This window comes from Mus pahari, chromosome 19 (genome assembly GCF_900095145.1).
Source record: "Mus pahari chromosome 19, PAHARI_EIJ_v1.1, whole genome shotgun sequence".
NCBI classification, from domain to species: domain Eukaryota; kingdom Metazoa; phylum Chordata; class Mammalia; order Rodentia; family Muridae; genus Mus; species Mus pahari.
Genome location: NC_034608.1, coordinates 27,210,625 through 27,235,840, shown reverse-complemented (window position 1 = coordinate 27,235,840; position 25,216 = coordinate 27,210,625). Strand labels below are relative to the sequence as shown.

Below are 25,216 nucleotides of genomic sequence, written 5' to 3'. Positions count from 1 at the left end.
TTGTGGGAAGGGCGGCCGGTGCTGCCACAGCTGCCATCTTAGGGACTCCGGGCCGGGCCTGCTAGGCCTTCGCGGCGGAGGCGGCCGTGTGCGTGGCGGGTGCGCTTGGGGCGAGGCGGAGGGTCCGCGGGCGGGGGGCCGCGCTTCCCGGCGGCGAGGGGGCGGCCTGCGGCGGGCAGCGGGCGACAGGCGGCGGGCGCCGCGCGGCGCGAGGATGGGCCGGTCGCGGAGCCGGAGCTCGTCCCGCTCTAAGCACACCAAGAGCTCCAAGCACAACAAGAAGCGCAGCCGCTCGCGCTCGCGCTCGCGGGACAAGGAGCGGGTGCGGAAGCGCTCCAAGTCCCGGGAGAGCAAACGGAACCGGCGGCGGGAGTCGCGCTCCCGCTCGCGCTCCACCAACGCGGCGGCGTCCCGGCGCGAGCGGGAGCGCGCCTCGTCCCCGCCCGACCGCATCGACATCTTCGGGCGCACGGTGAGCAAGCGCAGCAGCCTGGACGAGAAGCAGAAACGGGAGGAGGAGGAGAAGAAGGCGGAGTTCGAGCGGCAGCGAAAAATGTGAGGGGCGCGCGGCTGGAGGCGCGGGGGCGCGCGCTCGCGGGGGGCCCGGTGGGGCGGGAGCGCCGGCCCGGAAGTCGGAGTTGAGGGCGCGAGGCGGGAGGTTGGCGGGGCCGCGGATCCCCGGGCCCGGGGCGTTGGAGCGGAGGGCACCTGTGCGGGGGTCCGTCCCGGGGCGCGCCCGGCTTGAGCGTGTGGGCCCTTTCTGAACCCCCTTTCGTACGGTCGTACAAAGACAGATGCACAAACTTGCAGCGGACACCCGGGGTGCCTCTCCGTCCCCTCTCCTTTTTGTCGTGGCCTCAGCCCCTCTAGCGAGCATGCTTGATCCATGCTGTTTGCCCGCCTAAATGCTTCTAGTTTTTCAGAGTGCTCTTAACCGAAATTTTCACTTAGGGCAAAACCGGTCACCCGTCAGGGGACTGGACTTGAAATTTGGGGAAAGATCACGTGGTTTTGAGTGAGGCGGCTTTCGATGTGAAAGTAGATGTTGATGACCCAACCAGAGTGAACTTGTACGATATGAAGCACTTTTTTAAAAAGATGTGCTCACCCCCCCCCCCCAGCCACGTGGAGCAGTAATACTAAGCATATGTGTTCTCTTTTAAGCCAACCATCGTTTCCGGAGTTCTTAACTGAAGACTCGGATAAGTGGTTATGAAGCAGGAACTAGGTAGTTTGTGTGTATGACTTGTGTAGGGGTTTCTATTTTCTGCAAAAAAATAGAAGGCAGATTTTTGTTGTAGGCAGGTTTTCTGTATGTCCCTAGAAGGAGGTAACACAGCTAAACACTGCAGTGGAACTGGAGTCTCAGCTTGTACTGTTGCCAGATTGTTTCTCAGTACACCTTGGACACATAGACTCCTGTTAGGGTCTGGAACAAGCCTGCAGCCTAGTAGAACATAGAAATAGTTGTTTGTGACAGTTGAGACAGTTCTCCACGTGAAAACAAAGGAATCACCACACTGCACATGGACAGCATAGGATGAAATGATGAAACATAGATAGAGCTGTGTTGAACCATGCCATTAGCATTGAGAAGGGAAAGGGACAGGGCTGGCAGCCAATGCTAATACTAAATTGTGCATATCCATTAGATGCTACTCCAGTGTAGTCTTAATGTTTTTCAGAGAATACACTGAAAAAGACAGTGGAGATGATGCCTTGGGAGTGAGGGGAAGTAGTTTGCTTACAAATATTTGTTGGCTAGTTCATTCAGCTAGTTTACTGAGCCTTTAATAAGTGCCAGGAGCAATGGTAGAAATGCCAGGACCAGTTGATAGAAAGATGATTAATTAGCTCCTTCTGACATTGTGATCTAGCTCAGATGGTTGGTAATAATAGAGCCGTAAATTCTGCTGGATTATCCCACCAGGACTGGAGGGTAGGAGCTGGTGAGGCTGTCAGGCCTGTAGGGTATATGTGCACCAAAGGAGTAAGCTGTCTCCCGAATCCCTGAGAGAACAAAAAATGGAAGGAAGGTAAGTAGGGGAGTCGTCAAGATCAGCTGTTAGAGTGGTAAAGGAGCTGACTTTACTGAACAAATGTTTAAGGTCCATCCGGTTGAGTGTGGGATACAGGCACAGCACTGGAGTTAGCTGTCAGGTTTATAGTGTTAGTACTGCAACTGTTCTTTGCCTTCTGTCGCCTTAAATGAGACCAGACTATCAAGCAGTGTAGTTGAGAGGGAAAAGCAGGAGTCTGCCCTTGGCACACCTAGGCTCTGTATATAAAAAAGAGCTTAGCTAACTAAGGTGACACGGCTTTATTTACTGTGTTGATAAAACCTGGGGAATAGATAGAGTGCCATGGGGACTATATAAAGAGAAGAAGGATTGAAGAACCATCAGGGAATGTAGATTTGCAGTAAAAAAAAGCCCAGGGTGGAACAAAGTGACACTAACAGTCTGAGAGTGCCTGGGATGTTTTCATGGAGTCTGGGGTTAGATGAAGACAAATGTTTTGATAATTGGAGACTAGTATAATTCCAAGACCTTAAATAAATCATCTGAGTTTGTCTGTGAAATGGAGTCCATTTTATTTGAAGATTGGAGATGCTATCAAGTACTTAGTTCTTTTCGTGAGAGTGAGTCAGTGAGTGTTACTGAGTATAACTGACCATGCTTCCAGGCACAGTTTGCTGAATAATTCAAGAAGAAATCCAGTAATTATAATCTTAGTTCATTAAAATAATTCAATAACATAATTAAAAGGTGGGCTTTTACATTTATTCACATTTTTGAGGAGCTAATTCATATGGCTCAAAATTGAATCAGATCTTCTTGCCCTTGGGTCTCAGCCAAGTATCGTGATCTCCCATCCATGTACTATACCAATATTAACATTTCTTACATATTCTTTTAAGTTGTGCTAACTGCTGAAAAAAGATAACGAATAACCTGTAGCAAATCATCATTGGCCACCACAACCAGCCGAGCTTAGAGCTTTTAAGACAGTGGTAGAGCAAGTACCAAGCCGCCTGGTTCTCTTCCCATCCTTGCCTCACCTTTTCCCCGGAGAAACTGCTGGGTACAAAAGATTTAAGCCCATCAGTAGAGTGACTATAACTTACCTCAAAAACAGGAGTTTTAAATAATGGCATGCTACATAAACACTAAGTGGCCAAGTGTTTAGTACCTTGTTAGGTATGAAGTAATTAGTGTTTACTAGTAATTACTAAGCTCTCCTAGAGGTTCCAAGAACTGAGTTTCCTTGTTTTAAGGATGTCTTAAAATATAGCATCAGTTTCTACATAGCAAACTGTGCCCTCACTTAGCATTATCAAAGAACTGTGCCACCCTTGGTTTGGTTTATTTAATCAATTACCATCTTTGAAATACAATGAGGACCTAGTGCCACTTGATAAACCTTGATCTTGATTCAGTAACTTGTCCTAGGAGATTCTTAGCAAAGCACTGGCCTCCATAGATGAGACAAAGATTAGAGAAAGACAAATTGAACAACCTCCCTCCCCCTTCCCAAGGAGCCAGAGAGCAGGGCACTGTGGCACTGAGGGCAGCAGCTTCTGAGGAGAGGCTTCAGAGAATCTGAGTCTTTCTGTGATCAGGACCAGAGTGCTTTAGCTCCCTTTTGAAGACCGTTTGTTTGTTGGTTTAATGGGAGGGTTAGGCTAATGGTGGTGTTATTGTTGGTTCCCTGTTAACTTTGGCCTCAGTGAAGATGATGCACTAGTGCTTAAATTGGTTGTCTGTGTGCCTGTTGGTTTTCTGAGTTTTATGTAGAAAGGGAGTAAGATAATACAAACTAACTTTTTTGCCACAACTCTAGAAAAAGATTTGATAATTATCTCTGAATCCTGAAGATGCCATTTTAGTCTTATTGAGAATAACAACCAAAATTATGTTCTGTGAGGCTTGTGGCAGTGTTGAGAAGCCTGGACCTTGCCCACTCCTCATTTAGGGTGCATAAATAAGGTTATTGGAGGCATGCTGGGATGCCTTACAGTTCCCCCAGGAACAAAGGGAGACAGACCAGCAGCCCTGTTGGAAAAAGGGGGCAGCCAGTTCCCGTCCTGCAGTGCTTTAGACTAAAACCTCTGAGCTACAGTTAGATCTGACAGCTTAGTTTAGCATCTCATTACCTGTCACCTGCCTTCTGGTGTGATTACTGGGAATAAAGACTTCCCTAGCTGACAGGTAAAGCTGCTTTGACTCTTGCTGTAAGTAAAAAGTTGAATGGGTTTGACTCATCATATCAGCCAAATCTGTGGATGGCACTGCTGTCTCTTGCTGTATTGCTTAGGGGTGGCTTGACTGCTTGACCCAAAAAAGGGTCTTTTGCACTTTTACCAAGTACCTGGTAAAGTGACTGAGAGTCTCCTGTTCTGCTGATGAGCTCTCCTAGGCCTTTACTTCCCTCCCTCCCTCCCCTAGCCTATCTCTGTCATCCCAGTCTTGATGGAAGCTGCTTAGCACTCTGTCCCACCTCACCCTGATAACCAAGAGTAGAGTTTTTGAAGATACAAAGCTGAGTTCCTTAGGCTTTACTACATTTAGCATCATGATTTTATAGAAGTAACTGAAAAGTTTGCATGTACATAGTAATCTTTGTTATCCTTATGTGGCCCAAAATACAGTCTAAAGTTGATAGCTTATTTTATCTTTCCTTTCCCTTTTCAGTAGACAGGAAAACAACTCTTTAAGATTGCTATTAAATTGAGATATGTGTTCATTGTCTTTGTTTCTCATGGGTAGTTTGTCATTTTAGAGGATATCTGCTGTTTCTTACCAAGTGGCTTGACAAAAGGCTTATTCTCATTATTTCTTTATTTGATAGGAAGTTAAAAAGGAGGGATGTGTTAAACCTTACGCTTTCATACACGTTGGAAAATTGTAGTTGGGAAGGAGATATTAAAGTTACAGATAAGTCCTCACGGTGTTGGAAATAACTAAGACCTTGAGGAAAACCAGACTTACTGTCCTATCTGTGTCCCTCTTAGAGGGATAAGTGTAGAAACTGAAATGATGGGTTAAGCCCTGGGGTAGGAATTGAGTTGAAATATATCGGAGTGTTTAATGGTCACATGAGACTACAACGTCTTACATCAGTTGAATGACTCTCATACATATGTATGTCAAATAGATTCTAAAGGTAAAAGTTGTAAGTTATTATTTTGTTAATTTGATAATTTCGGGAAAAGTATCAATAAATTGGCCTTTTCGTTTTAGAACCTTTGAATTTGTTCATTCTGCACATAATACTGCTTAGCCCACTGCTAGGTAGAAACGGTGTGATCAAAATGTATGTCTTAATACTTTCTAGTAGCTATATTTAAAAGATCAGTGTGGCATTAACATCCAAAATATTATCATTCAACATCTGATAAAATAAAAATGGAAGGTCATTTCAGGTTTTTCCTCCTACCAACCTCAAAATAGATGTATGAGACCAGTGACTATCAAAATGTGCAATTTTTCCATGATAGTCCTTTGGTAGATGTTTTAAAGAAAATTTTATTTCCAGTCAATAAGCACACTGTGTCAGTGGGATTAAAATAATGAGAATAGTAATATACTTTATTTAGCTTTGATAATATTTTACCTTTCTATTTTGACCTCTAGAAGGGAAAAGGCACAACCGGCTTAGAAGTTCAGCACCCAGAGTAAAGGGCTCAGCTGCTAACTTGGTAGTCTCTCTGTTTGCTCTTCACATAAGGAGCAGGGAAAGCGAATGCCTCTTCCTGCAGCTCAACCGCGGATAGAGTGACTTAAGTGTATCATGGACTCTAGCAGAAGCAGATTGCTGTTTCAGATTTACTGTTCCTAAATAAATCTAATGATTTAGATTCTTTTTTTTATGCTAACTGGCTTTTCTAGATTTAAAATGTGCGGACCCTGCCTCCTTACAACCCCCCCCAAATTTTTATCTTCATTTGAATTTCTGTATTGCTGTTGTTCTGGTTGCAGTTTTTTTTGTTTTGTTTTGTTTTTTAAAGTGTGATGTGTAAATAAGCTATGTAATTATTAAGGATATAAGAAATGAGACTCAAGTTTAGTAGTAGGCTTAAAGTTAGTTTTCTAATTCTTAGGTTCTTTAAAATACTAAGTTGTCTTTTCTACTTTTATTTGCTAGTCGGCAGCAGGAAATAGAAGAAAAACTCATTGAGGAAGAAACAGCACGAAGAGTGGAAGAATTGGTAGCAAAAAGGGTAGAAGAAGAATTGGAGAAAAGGAAGGATGAAATTGAGCGAGAAGTTCTCCGAAGGGTTGAAGAAGCCAAACGCATCATGGAAAAGCAGTTGCTCGAAGAACTCGAGCGACAGAGACAAGCTGAGCTTGCAGCACAAAAAGCTAGAGAGGTAACGCTCGGTCGTTTGGAAAGTAGAGACAGTCCATGGCAAAACTTTCAGTGTCAGGTGTGCCTCCTGCTCAGTCCAGAACGAGATGGAATGCGACTATCTAATTCCTTTCTCATCTAAACTTACATGGCTGCGAAAGATAATTTTTTAGCCAGAAGTGCTGACTGGTACTTAAAAGTTACTTTCTTAAAACTTATTCAAGGATATTTTTGATCCGATGGAACTGGCTTACGTATTTGAGAAGTGTTTGAAACTTTTGCCATGGCTGCAGGACTACATTCTTTTTTTGGGAGGGTAGGGGGAACCAGGGAGTGGTAAAGGGAAAAGGCTAAAGATCCACCCGCGGTTGCATTGTCTTCTCTGTTCTCACTCTGCTACCTAGACTGTGAGAGGCTTCTGCCTTCAGGCAGATTACAGAGAGCAGGGCCTGGCATTGAGTGACAGCACCTGCTTTTGATACATAGGTTTTCTCTTACTATTCTTTTTTCCTTCTGTTATCCTTCATCCCCTCCCTCAATCCTTTCAACTCAGTGGACTAATTCTAGCATTCTGATTATAAGGCCCTCCATTCTCCTAATGTGTTTCAAGGAATCTTTTAAGGAAAAATGTCCAGATTGTTCATCTTTTTTATTTATTTTTATTTTTTTAAAGTACCTACTAACAACTCCTTTTTTTCTCTAGAGAGTTTTGAAGGAACAGGTTGTCCTTGTCTGGAGTCAAGCTAAACACATGATTTGTTTTATCAGCAGCTGGAGCAGAAGTTGAAAATGTCTTTCTGTGAGACAGTAATTTGCTACTGAAGCTATATGGCTTGTTTGCACTGATTACTCCAGGATCATAAAGTGTGGCGAAAGTCACAGAAGCACTCAGGGCTAATCGCTTCCCAGCCCTGAGTGTCCATTCACAGTTTGTTAATAAACACACAGATCCCATTTGTGTGACACAGGGAATCTGTAGTTAATGTTTTCTTGAACATAAATTTGTGGATATTCGGCTTAAACACATGACTTACTGTCATTTTTCATCCTGGCGTTACTGTGGACAAGTTGACATTGTGTTAAATCTCTGCTTTCTAGTAAGCTTTGCTTGTACAGTGCATTTCCCTTGTCCTGTCTTAACTACATAGACCTGTCTGTAGTTGGTTTCACAGACTAAAATTCAGTGTATGGTATTTTTATTTGTATCAATGCCCTTAATAATGGAGATATTTTTGGAGTAATTGTGCTATCTTGTAGCGAGTTATTAATCATAGCAAGATTTTTTTCTCTTCATTTGCTTTTTGTTTCATATTAACATTTTTTTTTTAACACGGACACAATCCTCTGACAGTCTTTCCAAATACTAAAATCATTTGAGTATGTCTGCTGTGATCTGAACACTGCCCAAACCATCAAGCAATCTTCATATAGCTTGCATTATAAAACTTCATTAAATTCTCCAAGAAAAAAAAAATGACAGAATTTTATTTCCTGACTGTGCATCCCCTGGATTCCTGAACTTGAGTGCAGATTGTAGATGAACAGTATAAGCTGCCTTTAGTGATTGTCAACATCTGATGTTAAGTCCATGCCCCATGGAAGCAGTCCTTAGTATGGATTACCATTTGTATTTTTCACTAACAGTAAATGTATTTTTCTTATTAATTGTTTGCCTTAGGAATGATGAATTACATTTTTTGTTCCTTCTTACCATAAACATCTGCATTCCTCAGCTCAGCCTTCCTTGTATGTTGTTTCTTTATAAATGGTTGAGCTGCTGATGCAGGTATTGCCAAGCTAACAGTACAAATCATTTTAAAGAGGAAGCTGGCGCGTATGGCAGCCGAGGAGCACACTCTGCAGGACACTGGACAAGACAGTAAATACTCAACTTTTAATGCTGATTAAAGGAGTATAGGTAAAGAATACGTAGGTATCCATAATTGGTGAGACAAATATTCACTTTATTTATATTTTATATATATTTTTAATTTGGTAAATACTATCCAGTTTTGTAGTTGTCCTTGTTGATTTGTGTGATATTAAAGTATTAGTAATAATTGCCCGGAGACTACTAGGGAGGGTTTAGTTGGTTGCTGTTTTGGACTGGGAGGGATGATTTAAATCTAGTGTTAGAAACCAATTTTTTAGTGGCCGCACAGTATATCATTTGTCAGACAGAAAGGTAGCTGTAAAGCTGCCCTGTAAGTCAGATCAACAGAGTTGAGAGGAAGATTAGTAAATATTTGCTGTAGAGGTAAACACTTTATTTTTCTAACATCGTAACATGTCCTCCCCTTTAGGAGGAAGAGAGAGCAAAGCGTGAGGAACTGGAGCGGATATTAGAAGAAAATAACCGGAAAATCGCAGAAGCACAGGCCAAACTGGTGAGTGCTGTGCATTTGGGAGGCGGTCTTCCAGATTGAGTGGATTTGTGCTGAGTCATTAGACGAAGTTGAGGAAGTTCTGAGGACTACTTGAAGAATCTTGAGGTTGAGTTTTGGAGACAATTAGAACATTTTCAGTGCTTTAAAACATTTCCTGGAGGAGATATACTACTCTATGTTCACGTCTCAGTCCTAACATTAACATTTCTGGTACTTCAGAAGAGAAATATTATTGTGAACTATTTCTATGAGGACATGGTAAAAGGAGCTGCTTTAGGTTTTGCTTGTGAATGGCCTAGATAGTCCTCACCTTGGTGTGGGTCTACCCATAAGAGTTACCAGTTTACCCATATGAAGAATATGTTTTCTCAAGTTTTGTTGTTGTTATTGTTGTTAGATTGTGTGTGTGTGTGTGTGTGTGTGTGTGTGTGTGTGTGTGTGTGTGTGTGTGTCTAGAGATTGGTGACCACAGTCTAGAGGAAAAGCTACTGGCTTTTTCATTTTTTTAAAGCCTGTTCATGGTCGTTTCTGTAAACCCTCTAATGCCTTTTTTCCTATTTGTGGGTTGATGTGCACAGTTCTAGATGTCTGCTGATAGATTGTAGAGAGTGACAACATTCTGATGAGATTGACAGTAAAATTCAGTTGAAGAATACCTGGACTTCTAGTGACTTTGATTAAAAAAAAACTTTGGATATAACTCATTTATGGCCACTGCAATAATGTTGGGCTTCTTAGAAATGGCTGGTGAAGAAAATTTTGTTTGTAGAAAGTGAAATGTCCTTCATGAGAGAGTCACAGGTGAATTGTACATGAAGATGAGGTCAGGTGCAAGTTAAAGCTCTTTGAATATAGATAGTCCCTGTGTGTGCTTTGTGGGATGTCTGTTACAAGGCACTGAGACTGTCAAATTAAGGACTTGAGAAAGAGAAGGAGAAGCAGTAGGTCATTGCATACACACAGAATTTCCCAGCTACATCAACTATGGTGCTTGCCTAGCTGAAAAAGCAGCTGTACCTGCTGGAATTTGTAATGAATATGGTTGTTTATACACTGTAGAAAACAAGAAGTAGGAACCATTCTAGCTGAGGTAACCATTCACTAAAATCTTTGTTGACAAAAGTTACTGGAAAGAAGATAAGGAATTATGTTCTTGTAAATCATGTAACATAATTCATTGAGGAGACAGCTGATTTTAAGAAAAGTTAACAATACAGGAATGTTTAAATGGTATAGATAATAGGATATAATTGACCTAATTGTGGTGGGGTTCTGTCTAGAAACTTCCCAAGAGATATCTTTTTTGAGTTAGACCTTGGATAGAAGGAACATAAGGTAAAGAAGTAAAGTAGTCAAGACATTGAGTGAGGTAAGTTAGGGACTAGCGTTGGAGTCTCTGAGAATAGTTACAGAAAGGTGGTGGGTTAGCCAGCCTGATGCATGCCAAGAAGTGTGTGTGAGAACAAGAAGCAGGCCAGAGGAGACAGTGGACCTGGTACTTAGCAGTTCTGAAAGAATAACCAATTGTGAGAATGAAGAGACCAGCTTCCTGATAACGCAGAAACATTCGCATAATTATTTACATATGACGTGATAAATTAACTACTGTAATTTCTAGAAAATTTTAACATCTGTAGAAAAGAAATCTTTTTTCCCTTGCCAAGGTCCAATTCCAAATTAGGAGTTTTTTTGTTTTTTGTTTGTTTGCTTTCTTGCTTGCTTGCTTTGTTTTGTTTTGTTTTGTTTTGTTTTGTTTTGTTTTCTCCCCTTTCAGACAGGGATTCTCTGTGTGACTCTGGCTGTCCTTGAATCTGCTCTGTAGACCAGGCTGGCTTTGAACTCAGAGATTCTCTGGCCTCTGCCTCCAAAATACTGGGAATAAAGGCATGTGCTGTTACCCACCACTTGGCTAAGTTTTTTTTATTCTTTAGGAAATACTCTGTGTTGATAGAGTAATGGAAGCAGTTACATGGAGATCCTGTGGGTTTAGATGGGAATATGCAAGGTTCAGAAATGCTTAGATACATAGGTATATACTACAAACCTTAAATTCTGCTTCCAGAAATGTATTTTGTAAAATTTACTCATATGAAACTGCATTTGCATACAGTACTTTTTCTTAAGAGTGAAAGATGTCCAATCAAATAAGGCTTGTTTTTCAGACTTTTCTAAACAGGAAAGACATAATGTACAAAGTAGCCAGCTACAATCTGTATTATAATTGGACATTAGCTCACAAAAAGCATATTCATACCTTTTAGAACACAGAAAGATGAGCCAATGTGTTGCTTTCATTGGTATTTCCAAGTATAATTTACATCTTTTCTCCAGTTTATGCTCTTTTTTTTTTTTTTTATAAGTAATGTGTTTCATTTTTATAGCTGTGTAAAGATAGTTAGCAAGGGAAGTACATTTAAGTCATCCTTTTGGTTAACTTATAGTAGGCATTCCTGTGGTAACAGTTAAATATGGAGTTCAGTGAGGAGTAAAGGGGATATTTTAGATTTAGTCAGGTGGAATTTGTGAAAGACTGTTAACTTAGTCTGTGCTTTGCTTTCTCACGGGTTTCTCCATTTAAAAAACAAAACAGGTAACTAACATACATATTTGATTGTAAAATCCCAAAATCCAAATGTGAGCTGGCTTCATTGAGCAGGTACACTCCTAGTTTTTGACCTTGAATTGACAACCGACTGTCTTAAAATAATTTGAGTTACTGATCCAGAATTTTAGTTTCCTGTCTGTGTTTGAATGCGCGTGCCTGGTGGAGGAGGCCCGGGGTTGTGCTGCTCGTTTTCCCGTCACTTGCAGTTTTCTGTGGTTAGTTTGTTTGAGGTGGGCTTTTATAGAACCTGGAGCTTAATCAGTTTAGCAGATTGGCTGGGTAAAGAAAGCTCTTGGGATCTGCCTGTCTCTACCCTCACCCTCAGTTTGAGCCCACAAAATTGAGATGAATGCATACCACCAGGGCCCACTTTGCCATTGACAGAAATGTGTGCTCTGACCCTAGTGCTGTGCAGCCACACTGAGCATTCTCTCCAGCCCAATTTACTTTTTTTAAAGAAGCATTAAAAAGGTATTTTTTTGTTTTTTTAATGTTTTCTCCAGATGTAAGGTATTGTGCTAAGGAAGCAGATTTTTATGTTCTAGTTTTCTCTTTTTGGATGGATCTCAGTATCCCAGGCTGGACTTGAACTCCTGTGTGCAGTGTTACAAGCATGCTACCAGCAGAGTTAGATGTTGCTGTGGAGAGGGATGTATTCTGACTGGTTACCAGAAAGAATCACAGCATCTGCCTATGCCTGTCTAGTATTTATGCAGTGTAGACATTGATCTGAGCCATCTCTGGATCACTGTAGCTAGGAGTCATTAGTATAATGAATTTTGAGTAGGTGCGTGTTCTTCAAGGTTTGAAATCAGTGCAAAGTACACGTTGACAGATATTTTTAATACTGAAACAGGTTATTTACCCTTGTGAGTTTATCACTGTGTGAGACGTTAAAAATCCCATGTTTGGAAGTCTAAAAGATGTACATACTTAAGTATAAATTATTGTTCACTTTGCAGTGATAACTCTGAAAAGACTTCTAAGGGAAAAAAGGATTTTGTTGTTGTTTTGTTTTATTTCTGAATATATGTGATAGTAGACTGAGAAATTAATATACCTGGTTCTTAGAAAGAATGTTTGGATGTTGCTTTATGTGGTCAAAAAAATAAGGAGTGCTTTTCGCTGGTGTGATTAGAATTCTCAATTATTTCTTGTATATCATCACATGTGTTCTTTTAAGAGTAAGGTAGAAGGAGATTTTCTCATGACATAAATCAGAGAAGCTGAAGTAAGGACAGAGCAGAGTGAGATTTCAGTGTTTTTACCTGTGTAGCAAGTTGAGAGAGGGAAAAAAATATTAAAAAAATACGGTGGGGCACCAGGAAGTGACATGGAGCTAAATCCTGTGTTCAAGGATATTAAATTGAATTATGGGAGTGGTGACCTTGGGGTAAGGTCCCACCCAGCTAAGTTTAGGTCCAGGTATGGTAGTACAAACCTTTATAATCTCAAGAGGCAAAGCCAAGCAGATCTCTGAGTTCAAGGCTAGCCTGGGCAGAGCAAGCTCTAGGTGAAGAAAAACTTCAAGTACAGGTCTAGTGGGCCACACCTTTAATCCCAGTGCTTTAAGAGACAGGCATGCAGATCTTTTGAGTTCAAGGGAAAACTACAGAGAAAGTTCCAGGATAGCCAAGCTTAGTCAGTGAAAGAGCTGGAAAACAGAAAGCTGGTGATAATGTAATAGATCAAAGGAGCCATGTTCTAACTCCAGCAAGCAGCAGAGCTCAGCAGCTTTGGCCGTGTGGCTCTGGCTTTAGATTCAAGACTGGAAGTGACTACTGGGACAATTGATGCTGGTTAGATGGAACTAAGAGATTAGTGATGATAAAGGGATGACCAGCATCACTGAGGTGAAATCTTCTGGGAAGTATTTTCTTAGAGCACAAAGAAGCTATGTTCCAGAGATAGCCAAGGTTTTTACCTTATGCTGCAGCTGTACTTGGTAATGTGTAAGAATGACCCAGGCGTTAACTAGTTTTGAAGGCATGAAGGCATCATGAAGAACAGCTGAGGCTTGGCACTCTTGAGAGGCCCTGGAAGGCTTTTGGTGAAGGTGCATCTCAGTTGCAGTTGATAGCCCAGAACTGAAGTCCCCATGCAAAGAAATTGAGGCTTGACACCATATGGGGAACCTATGAGAGGCTATTAGTGAAGCCTAGTTGCAGCAGAAGCCCCCAGTGTCTTGGAAATGCCAGTACCATAGGATGATCACTAAGAACAGCAGCAGTAGTGGAGTGGATCAACCTGAGCTTAGCATGCTACAGAGGGCAGGGCTGGAGAAGGGACGACAGCCCTTTGGAGGAGCCCAGAAGATCATGTGTGGATTCCAGATACTGGAACAAGAAGCTGTAACATTGAAATTGCCTTGGAGACACCAAGGAATTTGAGATTCCAGAACCATGGACTATCTGCTGAGGAAAGCTGCTAACAGGGAGTAGAACCAGCCCAGGAGAAAGAAGTGTTGCCATCAACAAAGATGAAAAAGGAGTTGGAGATCTAAGAACCGCTTTGGCAGCAACCATGGAGATGCAGTTTTTGCCTAACTGGTTTCCTCCTGTCTTGCTTTGGGGATTACAGTTTATTGTTACTGGGTAACTCTTAGAAGAGACCTTGAACTTTGGATCTTTAACATTGTTGAGACTTCTATAGACTATGGGGGCTTTGGAAGTTGGACTAAATCTATTTTTTATTATGCTATGAGTAGGTATGACCTCCATAGACTCATGGGGGCCAGGGAGTGGAATGTATATGCTTGACCCAGGGAGTGGCACTAGTAGGAGGTATGTATAGCCTTGTTGGAGTAGGTGCTTCACTGTAGTCGTGGGCTTTAATACCCTAGTCCTATCTGCCTGGAAGACCATTTCTCCTGTTTGCCCTTGGAAAAGATCCAGAATTCTCAGCTCTTCCTGTAAATGTTGTCCTTGGTCATGGTGTCTGTTCACAGCAGAAAGCCCCTAACTAAGACACATGCTGACTTAGACTCCAGAATAAAGCTTTGCTTTGAGCTTCTTTCGGAATTGTTCAGAAACTGGAAGATTTTGAGGCACATAATAGGAAGTACATAGTTGTTGCTGTTTTTTTAAGACTAGAAATGTGGATTATTACAGGTGCTTCTTTAGTGTTCAGAAGTGTTTAAAATGTGTTATTTGAAACTGGAGGGAAGACTGGTCCTTAGCTAGCTAGCTAAGTTGTGTCCTACTGCTGTGTGAAAGGTAGAACTCACAGGGATTCTAAACCAAGTGTAGGTCAGGCTTCTCAGCCCCATAGGACAAAACAAAAAAGAGGCCGAAGAATAAAATAACTTTAAAAGAAACTAGCACATTTGGTTATTTAGGAGAGTCTTGGGTTACCCTGATTGCAAAAGATGATCACAGAAGGTTCGATGGCAACCAACCTTCTCAGTGGACAAGAGTAGATTTTGCACCTGAAGAGGATCTAGGTTCGATTCCTGGCCATTTAAAGTTCTCTGTAATTGCAGTTTTAGGGGATCCACTACCTTCTCTGACCTCTGTGAGTATCAAATACTTTTGGTACACACACAATGCCTGCAAGTCAAACACAAAATACAAAATACTGCTTTTTGCAAAGAACTTACTCTAGAAAGGTTTTGCATCTAGACAGCTTTTTCCATGCATTGCATAGGTCCCAGACCATCTCAGTGATGCTCAGGAATGAAGATTATCTAGAAAGCATTGGTAGGGAGGGGGTCCCAGTATGTCCGGTGACTGCTGTTGTTTGAATGCTTGTTTTCACTGAAGCACTTTATAAAGTGCAATTTACTTTGGTCTTGAAGGTACACTTTGTGAAGTACTTAGGTCTTGAGGCTGTGGATCCATTTTACTTTCTTAGTGCTGATTTGTCATGAATTGTGATGTAGTCACAGGCTCCTCACTGAATAGCCAGCATCTTGAATACTGACCTGAAACTGAGAAATAAAATCCTTTTTTACATTTACTCCATCTTCATTGTTCTAGTATAGCTGCGGGAGGGGCCTAGAACACTTAGTTTCTGAGGAGATTAATTAACAGGAAAATCAGCTAGGTAAGACTGAAAAGGGACAGGGGATGTTCATGGGAAGGTGAACAGAGATTTGATGATAGCGGCCTTAAAGGTTAGGGTTGGGGTGGAACAGATTCTTACTCTGGCCAGAGGCTGGAGAGTTGACCTTGCTCCAAAGATGCTGGCTGAGGACCCTCTGCTCGCATCCCATACTTTAAATAGTACAGACTGTGATTTTTGTCTTTTAAACAATTTTTGTATACAGTAGACACAGAAAAATCGCACAACTGGAAAGAGGGCGCCTTTAAGGTTATAAGCATATATATATAGGCTAAATGTTACTTTAGACATTTTAGAGTAGGTAATAGTTTAGAGTAATAGTGCTGTGCACACTCCTCAGGAGATGATGCCAGATGTATAATTTAATATAAAATGAAGTGACTAAGAAATCAGGGAAGAAAACACTAATTATCCTTCTGTTAATGTATTTGGAAACACAGTATAAAAAGATGTTTAGATCTTGGTGCATGTGTTGACATAGCATAGATTGACTTGAAGAGAAATAAAGTGAGAAGATGGTCTTATGTCCACTGAGTAGCAGCTAGATGCTTTAGAGAGAATTGATAAACTGGTCAGACCTGCCAAGTAGGGCCTAGAGGGAACAAGATGGGGGAAGACCTTCTGAATATGATTGTGCCGGGGGGCTCTAGGCCTTGGAGAAAACTTGCAAGCATTTAGAAGGAAATGAATAACAATATACACAAAAAAGTTTCCCCAAGATAAAGAATTTGGGATGCAGAAGATGAAAAGAGACATCTATATATAGTACAGAGGGTTTTTTTCTTAAATGTGAAATATTTTTAAAATTTTAATGTTTATTTGATTTATTCACTTTCTTCTATATGCATGTATATGTGTGCACCACGTGTTTGCTTGGTGTCTGGGGTCAGCAGAGGGTTTTATTTAGATTCCAGGAACTACCCTGTGGTCACTGGGATTTGAACCTGGGTCCTCTGCAAGAGTAACACACAAGTGCTCTTCACTACGGAGCTGTCTCTCCAGTCCTTAATGTGAAATGTTAGCACATAAAGTCAAAAGAAAACACTGAAGACATCATTTTTCTTGTCAGTGTTACAGAGCAGGGTCTTGAAGCTGTGAGACTGTCCCCAAATCCCACACTTAAACGTCATTCTAGGCAATACAAAGTACCCTGAAATATCTAGAGTTGGCGTTTCAAACTGATTTGAGGAGTAAAGGTTGTAGAGGCAGTGAGCATGCATTCTCTTTTAGATGGTATGAGTAATGCTCTAGAGGAGGTGGGAACATTGTCCTCAGGAAGATGAGGGTCAGCATAACTGGGGTGCTTGTGTCTTAGCCTATGTACAGGTTTGGCACCCCATACCACCTGAAAAGTGTATAAAGGTTTGACCAGCACATTTTAAACAGTTTTAGTTTGTATGTTTTGAGAAAGGGTCTTATAGTTGAAGGTGACCTTGAATCCAAGATCTACTTGTCCTGACCACCTAAAGGCTGGATGTGTCTTTCCATGTGTGGTACTAATTTCTTTTTAAACATTCTCCTGCCAAAAATGAGATTTACATTAGTGCACATGTTCCAGGGAGGAAAATAAACACAGGAATTAGAAGTACAAATGGCAGAGCCAATCATGTTTTGTGCCTTAGAGGGCTTACAATCTAGAAGGCATGGTGACTGTCTAGAAGGCAATCTTCAATTCTTTCCCTTGTTCCTTTAATCACTACGAATAAAAAGTATTTCTTCCTTTAGATTGTTACAGAGTTTAGAGAGTCCAGGAAAGAGAATGCTAATTATGTTGTGTAGGTATAGGCTCTGATAAACTAGGTGGTACAGAAGATGCTGGGAGGAACAACCAGGACTTACACTAAGATACTTTCAGTTTTGTGACTTCTTTTTACCAGTCACTTTAAGGCAGTGGTATGCAGAGTTCTAGGCATACTGGCTATAAACAGCGATCCTAATGACTGCAATGTAGTGGACACTAACCTTGGCCTCACAGATGTCCACTAAATAATCCTTTGTGGATAAGGTGGGTATTGTGCTCTTTTCTTCCCCATTCAAAATAATTCGTCACACAGGGAACAAGCAGGGGAGAAAACAAGTTATGTGGCTGGGTTGGGAAGTTAATTAGAGGAAGTCAGGGCTTAGGAAAATACATAGCAGGTAAGGTATTGGTGAGGCTCACAGATAGACGAGATAGCAAACTAACTTTCCCTCATTGGAGAGCCAGCCTGGTAGTAAAGAAGGTGAGCTTGCCAAACTTGTGCTTGAAGATTATTTGTCAAGGAATGTGAAGCTAGCATTAAGAAATGTGAATGCATGGGCGCAGGGCAATTGCCTACATAGCTTATGTGTTAATTCACTGAAAAGGAAAGGCTTCTAATTGACTGTTTTTAGTGATGGAGATTAATCCTATTGCTAGGTTATCCTGATGTGGCAGTCCTCCTTGTACAGTAGTTCATAAGGGCATCTTATACTCTGGACTAATTGAAGCTGAGTCCAGAGCTCATTGCAGTATGATTTGCTAAAGCAAAATTTTTGCTACTGAATTTTTGCTCATGTAATGTGATCACATTTAAAGTCGTGTTTTTTGGTTTGTTATTAAGCAAAGTTAAGTTCCTCTGACTAAACCTTACTTGTCCACCTTCAGAGTAGACTTTCAAGTTGTGACTTGTTTTTCCAGAATTCTTGAAATGCATGTTCAAGCATATATAAATATATCATGGTTTTATTCTCCCCTGATAACACAAAAATAAGACAAAAATGAGAGTGTGTGAGAGTGTTTCTAAGTGTGTGTGCAAGAGGGCACATACGTGGACACACAGGAGTAAACCAGAAGTAGATACTGAGTACCTGAGCCTTTCCTGTCACCCTGAGATAAGCTCTCTTAAGAACCTGATGCTAATCATTTCAGGTAGACTATGACTGCCCAGTGATCTGCAGAGATCTTCCTAGCTCCACTCCTACAGCACTAGATGTGGAACAGTAACTCAACCCAACTTCTTACACAGGTGCTGGAGAGCTGAGCTCACATTCTCATATTTGCACAGCAAGCACTTTACCCCTAGAACAGTCTCCCTAGTTCTGTTTTATTTTATTTTATTTTATTTATTTTTGCTTTTAAATAATTATTTACGTTTGTGAGTGTTCCCTGAATGTGTGTCTATGCACCCATATAGGTTCAGTGTCCACGGAGAACAGAAGAGACCTTTAGATTCTCTGGGACTAGAGTTACAGGTGGTTGTAGGCTATTATAGGTACTGAGAATTGAACCTGGGTCTCTGGAAAAGTAGTCACCGCTCTTAACTGCTGAGCCATCTCTCTAGCCACCATTATCATCCCTGTTTTGTTTTTTCATAAATGTTCAATATTGTTTTACAGGTGTTTTATATGTTTTTTTTTAGCCTTGATTGTTTTCTTTCCAAACTATACAATTAAGTGTAAAATTATGAATCTGTGGCCCTAGGAACATAGCTCAGTCAGAATAGAGCTTGCTGTGTAAGTGTGAAGATCCAGATGTGATCCCAGCACATGTGTCCTTCAGCTCAAGCTTGTAATCTCAGCCTGGGTAGGTGGGAACAAGGAAATACCCTTGGGCTGATTAACTTGCCATGATAGCCTCGTCTTTCAGGCCTAACCAGGCCATTGAGAGTGGGTCCCAAAAGCAGAGTGAAGAAGTCATTGAGGACAGCATCAAGTCTGACCTAGCTTGTATACATTCAATATTTATAAATTTTTCACGTTTACAGATATGTTTATGAAAAATTCCAGAAACTGAAATAGTTGAGTAAATTTTAATGAAGTAGCTTTGAATCTAGCAGCTCTTCAGTCAGTCAGCATATCAGTTGCACATTGATGGCATCGAAAATTGTATGTGTGATTTTAAAGGGTTTTCATGGAATAACACTGTTCTTTTCGACTCACAAGATCCTAATGGTTTTGTAGGCTCAACTGAGGTAGGATTGAGTGGGTGTTTAACTTGCCGAAGGTTTCCCAAGTACACAAATGGGCGGAGAAGCCTTTACTACATACACCTTGGCTCACTCTCTAGCACTGGCACCCAGATAGGTGATTTATTTGAGATGGATAGTTAGCATGAAGGTTTTAGGTCTGAGGTTAACATGGATGTCTTCTTAGCCTGATGAGCTGGGAGTTTGCAGCTAGGCAGCTTGTTGCAGGTGTTGCTGCCACACCTGTTTGGCATTTATGTGTGGTTTATGAGAATCTGAATTGTAGTCCTCATCAATGGCTTCATCACAGATCCATCTCTCTAGCCCCAGATACATCATTCTCTCTGTGACGTGATCATTGGTAAATCTAGGGAAGATAGTGACTCGGATGGCTTTCTTGGTGTAGGTAGGGTTTTAGTGGCACTTAACAGAGCATAGTCATTTTGGAAGTTCAGCTGTATTCTTTTTTTTTTTTTTTCCCAAAGAGATCACTGGGGATTTGAAGGCAAAGGGGTCTCTCCGTACGGTGTACGGGGTGAACAGTCTCAGCATTTAGGTGAAGAGAAAATGTATACCCTTTAAGTAGTGTGGTGACAATGGAGGTGAAAAGACCCTCAAAGCCAGAGTAAAGAAGAGTGAGCAGCTTGGTCAGAAGCCAGCTGATGGATTCTTTCAGGGGACATCAGGGCAGGTCAAAGCCTAGGAATTACCACAGTACTTTCATGACATTACCATGAGTTTGAGGTCAGCCTAGGCTACAGTTTGAGACCCTCTCTCAAGTAAATGAAAAGAAGTGGCCAGAAACTGGGTAAAGGTGCTTGCTTTCAAGCCTGATGGCCTGAGTTTGATGTTCAGAACCTTGTGATGGAAAGAAAAAACTGTCTCCTGTAAGTTGTCTTCTGACTTCATCAGCCATGTGTGGTATTCCTCTATGTTCTAAATAAATACATAAATGTGATCTTAAAAATTAGAAAATGGAGAGAAAAGAACTTGACCCTCAAAGAATATTAAGGCCATGGAGTTTTGGATCTCTTTGGTACATGGTTTACTGGGCTACTTTAATAGTTGCCTAGAAGGAGGGCAGAGAATGCAGTGGCCATCATTGCTCAAGAGTTTTTATCTGGCCCACCTGAGGCTACTAAGTTCCTCCCATTTTCCTCTTGTTAGCTACGCTTACAGGCCCACACTACAACACTACTGTCATTTTGGTGCCCACAGGACATTATCTCACATTTTGTGTTCCATAACAGTAATAATCATTTCCATCCATTGCCAAAGGCCTCTAGCTACATTGCATTTTACTAGAAAAAAAAAAATAGTATTGTGAGGCCAGAGGAGTGATGATAATCGGACAATGGTACTGATTTGTATGGCACCGTGTGGATGAAGATAGTAGACTTGAGGGGACAGAAGGTTGTAATCAAATAATGGGAAATCACTGGATTTATTGTTTGTTACCATCTTAAAAAACAGCTTCAAGTGAAATAAGGCAGAAGCAATGGCTGCAAAGGTAACTTTGAAAGGAAATGGAAAGGCTCAAAGGACAGTGCATGCTTTAGGTCCATGTCAGATGGGAAAAAATGGGAGCATGTGCTGGTAACTGATGGAGATATTCAAGAGTTAAAACAGCCTATCTTTCTAATGACACTGTTGAAGTTAAGGGAGGGATGCTGAATGTTGTGCAGGCTGTCATGGCACTGTCCCTGTCCTCTACCCTTTGGGTGTCATTCCTACTGTAATACCCAGAGTCACCAGCTAAGTGATGCCTGATGTCCTTTAGGAGAAGGGGCAAAGTTAGACCCACAAGAATCAAGGAGATGGGAGGGTTCTTTGGAAGGTTTAGTGGGAGAGTCGTGAGAGCCGCTTGTCTTCTCATGGTGATGAAGGGAATTGTGTAAAGAGCCGTGCAGTGGTAACTCAGCTGCTTGAGATCGAAGGCACTGTTTGTTAACTGCAGCAGACTTGAAATTAGATAGCGTTTTATAATCAGCTTGGGTCTTAGAACAATTCACTTTATTCTTACAGACAGGGTTTTTCTGTGTAGCTCTGGCTGTCCTGGAACTCTCTGTAGACCAACTGGCCTTGAACTCAGAGATCCACCACTGCCTGGCTAAATTCTTGGTTACTGTTGACTTAATAATATAGAACTATAGTGGGAATTTTTAACTACAGTTCTTGTATGTGTCTAATTATAAATACAGTAATTGAGTAGATACCGTATCTGAGACTAAGTCTGTGTTATGACTTTAGATGGTACATCAAGACAGAATCAAGTTTGTGATCAAGGCATGAAGTCTATAAAATATATTTTTTATAACTGAGAGAAAATATGTAGGATTAATTAAATAATTCTTTCCTTAATTATTGTTCCTCTACTGGTTTCTGTATGTTTAGATAGATAGATTTGTAGGTTATTACCTGGTAGTTGAAAGATACCGAGAGACAGGACTGATGGATCTCGTTTTTTACTTTCAGGCCGAAGAACAGTTGAGAATTGTTGAAGAGCAAAGAAAGATTCATGAGGAAAGGATGAAACTAGAACAAGAACGACAGCGTCAACAAAAAGAAGAACAAAAAATTATCCTGGGCAAGGGGAAGTCCAGGCCAAAACTGTCCTTCTCACTAAAAACCCAGGATTGAATGGCAAACTCTGAACTTTTTGCAAAGAAAAATGAAAAAACTTCGTATTGTAGCTTCATGTTGAAGTGGTTTTTTTGGTTTTGTTTTCTTTTTTTTTCTTTTTTTTTTTTTTAATTTGGAAAATCTGGAAAGTTAGCTTGTTCTAATAGGGGCTATGCTCTGCAATCCCTTTATTTTTCCCTCTTTTCCTCCATTAAGTCAAGTCCTTATCAGATCATTGCTGTCTTCTAGAAGTGGTGTATTTTGCACCTGTTGGGATTCTGTACTGGTTGGGTCTGCTGAAGAGCAGGTCACTTGGTGACTAGCTGGTCTGGTAAGGTGTTCACTGACCACTGACTTCGGAGTTATACTCTGTTTACTACGTCATAATGCTGGTTTTGCTGACTTTTTGTTTTTTTATGCATTTATAAAAAAAGAAAAAGTTGGTAATTGCATTGCAAAATCCCCAGGGTTTTACTGGACCTGTGGTGTGTTGTTAGAGCAGTGTCCTTGTGATGCTGTGGCTCTTGAAGTTCCTGACAACAGGTAAGGAAACAGTCGGTCACCTGCTACAGACGTAACCTGCAGTGCAGTATTGGCTCTGTCGGACTTTGTTTCTTTCATTGACAAAATCAAACCAGCATTCCCCACTGTAAATACATGATTTTGCTGAATAAAGTAAAGTCTTAAATTCATATGTTTAAGCAATTTTTTTTTTTTTAAAGTTCTGTTAAGTCTGAAGGGTGGTTTACTTTTAGAAGCCTTAGAGCTGTACTATAATATTCTCTCCGGTTTATACTTTTCACAGGGTTTCTACATCACATATACTTGTGAGTTAGTACTTACTGGCTATTTTTACAGACACTATGCTGATAAAAGAATTATAACATCAAGTATTATCTTTGGAAAATACTAAACCTGTGCCTCTATTGTAGAAATTATACAAATTATACTTAATAAACACTAGAAAGTATGTTTTAAAACTACAGAATATTGTTACTTTCAGAGAAGGTAGACCATCAGCTGGAACTTGGCTTTGTACATTCAAAATGACTAAAATAGTCTTCACCCTAGCATGTTGGGCGGGGTGATAAAGCCATTTAAATTTACTAGTTTTGGGGGCTTGGGCTTGTTTTGGGTATTTTTGCACGTGGAAACTTACATATAACCCAGTAGGGTCTGCCTCATTGAATCTCTTTATTTGCTGAAGTTTACTAGTGTTAGAACACTCAAGGAAAGGCTATGAAATGCTATCTGAGGTGCATAGGCATGGCATAGTGAAGAACAAGGTCCCCGGGACAGATCATCCTTTTCATTGAAAATGTTGCTTGAGATGAATAATTGGTGGATTATTTTGTGTTTGCATGCTTTGGAAACTGCTGTTGCTTTAGTTTTAACTCTTCACTGTGGTAAATAAGAATGAAATCATTTTAAATATCTTTAAAGATAAAATTTTAAGTGGCCATGAGGTATATATAGTGTGAAGGTTTTAGTGAACAGGATACCTTAGTACTTTTAATTTACACGTCTGCTTCATTTACCAGAACATAACTCAAATTATTTCCTGATTATTACTTCAGTTCAGAGTCATTGTTGCTCTCAGTTGCACATTCAAGGTTTGGGCATGTTATTTAAAAGTTGCTTTTGCTCTGCTGGTGTTCTAAGCACTATCTGAAGAGTAGCCGGGGCTCCAGATACTTGAGATCAGCCTTTTCGTGCCTTTACCCTGTCACTCAGTTTCTTCTGCCACGTGTGAAAAGAAATCACAGTTGCTAGGTGATGGAGTGTCTGCTGTTGGAGACTCCAAGATATACTGGATTGTTCTTGTGCTTAGTAACTGATTACTGTCTGTGTGCCAGGTACAGGAAAGATGTCATTGTCAATAATATGCACCCACCTTTTACTTCTAATGTAGTAGCTTGTTTCTTCATTTGTTCCATTGCTTTTGTATACATACTATAAAAGCTAATCTTTCCCACTTTCTTAGCAGTTCAGATGTTCCCTAACTTACTAAATATAAATATGCCTTTAATTCAGTTTTGTTTTCTTGAGTTACTTGAAATTCTTGATGCATTATAGAATCATTGACTGTTTATTTTTATTATAGTATTTAAAATTTGTAGTTATTGCCATTAATATTGTGGAGTTTGCAGAAACCTCAACTGTATAAACTAAACCTTTAAATTAGCTTGGTGTGAGGACTCTTTAATGCTTCAAATAGGGGAAGGGAACCCTACACGAAGACTTTAGTTTCACTTAGGATGTAGTAAATGAGCTTGTTGCTGTTCTTAATAATGACCTGGTCAGTTAATTGTACTGGTATATGTCTCTAGCTTATGTGCGTGGGTGCTTGCATATCTGCTTGTGTGTCCGCCTGCCTGTGTGTGGCCACTTTTCTTCAATATAGTAGTACTATAAATCAGTGGCTTTATATTTCTCATACATTTAAGTAAGATAAACACAGATTCTAGTACCATTTCACTTAATGTCTGTGAATCATGCTTTATTTAGGATCCTCAGTTTGTTATTGAACATTTCCCATTCTGCTATTAGGTCAAGCTTCTGGTATTACAGTTGTCTTCAGTTCAGTTGCTTTTCACCTAGAGCCTTCAGTATACTTTGCATTATTGGCCACGAGAGATGCCGAAGATGGGACTATCACCTGCTCCAAAAGTATTGTAAATACTTGCTATTGGGTTTAAAGGGGAGGCATGGAGATGGGTGTTCCCCAGCAGTAAGCCTTTTACCTTACCATCTGTGAAGTTTATGTTGATGGTTTTAGAATTGAGTTGTCCTGGTGAAGGAGGCTGTCACCATAATGTAGGTTTGAACTGGCTAGTGCATAGCACCATACATACATTTGTAGCCAGTCGCCATTTGTAAGTGGTTTTTGAACAGCAGCAGAGCAAGCCAGAGTCTAGAGGGTTCCAGTGTGGTGAGAGCCCCTCAGCCCTATCTGTTAGAGCAGTCCCCAGGGCTTGTTTAGTTCGCTTTGTATTAGAGTGCTCTGCGAAATATGTCGAGGTGCAGCTTTTATACTCCAGGCATTGTTGGATTGACAAGCACTATTTGAAAAGAACATGGCTCCTCCAGTCCTCAGATTATTGATAGGAGGATGTGGAAATGATTGTATTTTTCATACTTAAGTTTTGAAACCAGTAAATAAAAGAGCAGTGCATGTTGATGACACAGCAGCTTCTTTTTTTTTATTATTTTTTTCTTAGATATTCATTTACATTTCAAATGCATTCCCGAAAGTTCCCTAT

At 40.7% G+C, this 25,216-nt stretch overlaps 1 protein-coding gene across 2 annotated transcripts; it reads left to right on the top strand.

Annotated features, from left to right (window-relative positions):
- Nucleotides 1–22,645, top strand: Arglu1 (arginine and glutamate rich 1). 2 transcript variants are annotated; one of them, XM_029531837.1, is made up of 5 exons: nucleotides 180–366; nucleotides 421–555; nucleotides 6,148–6,373; nucleotides 8,655–8,738; nucleotides 21,807–22,062. In XM_029531837.1, the coding sequence occupies exons 1-5, from the start codon at nucleotides 215–217 to the stop codon at nucleotides 21,969–21,971; spliced, it is 762 nt and encodes a 253-aa protein (XP_029387697.1). In that variant the 5' UTR covers nucleotides 180–214; the 3' UTR covers nucleotides 21,972–22,062. The 2 variants fall into 2 exon arrangements, with proteins under 2 accessions (XP_021074812.1, XP_029387697.1); XM_021219153.1 differs by having other exon boundaries at nucleotides 1–555; nucleotides 21,807–22,645.
- The last annotated feature ends 2,571 nt before the right edge of the window (nucleotides 22,646–25,216 follow it).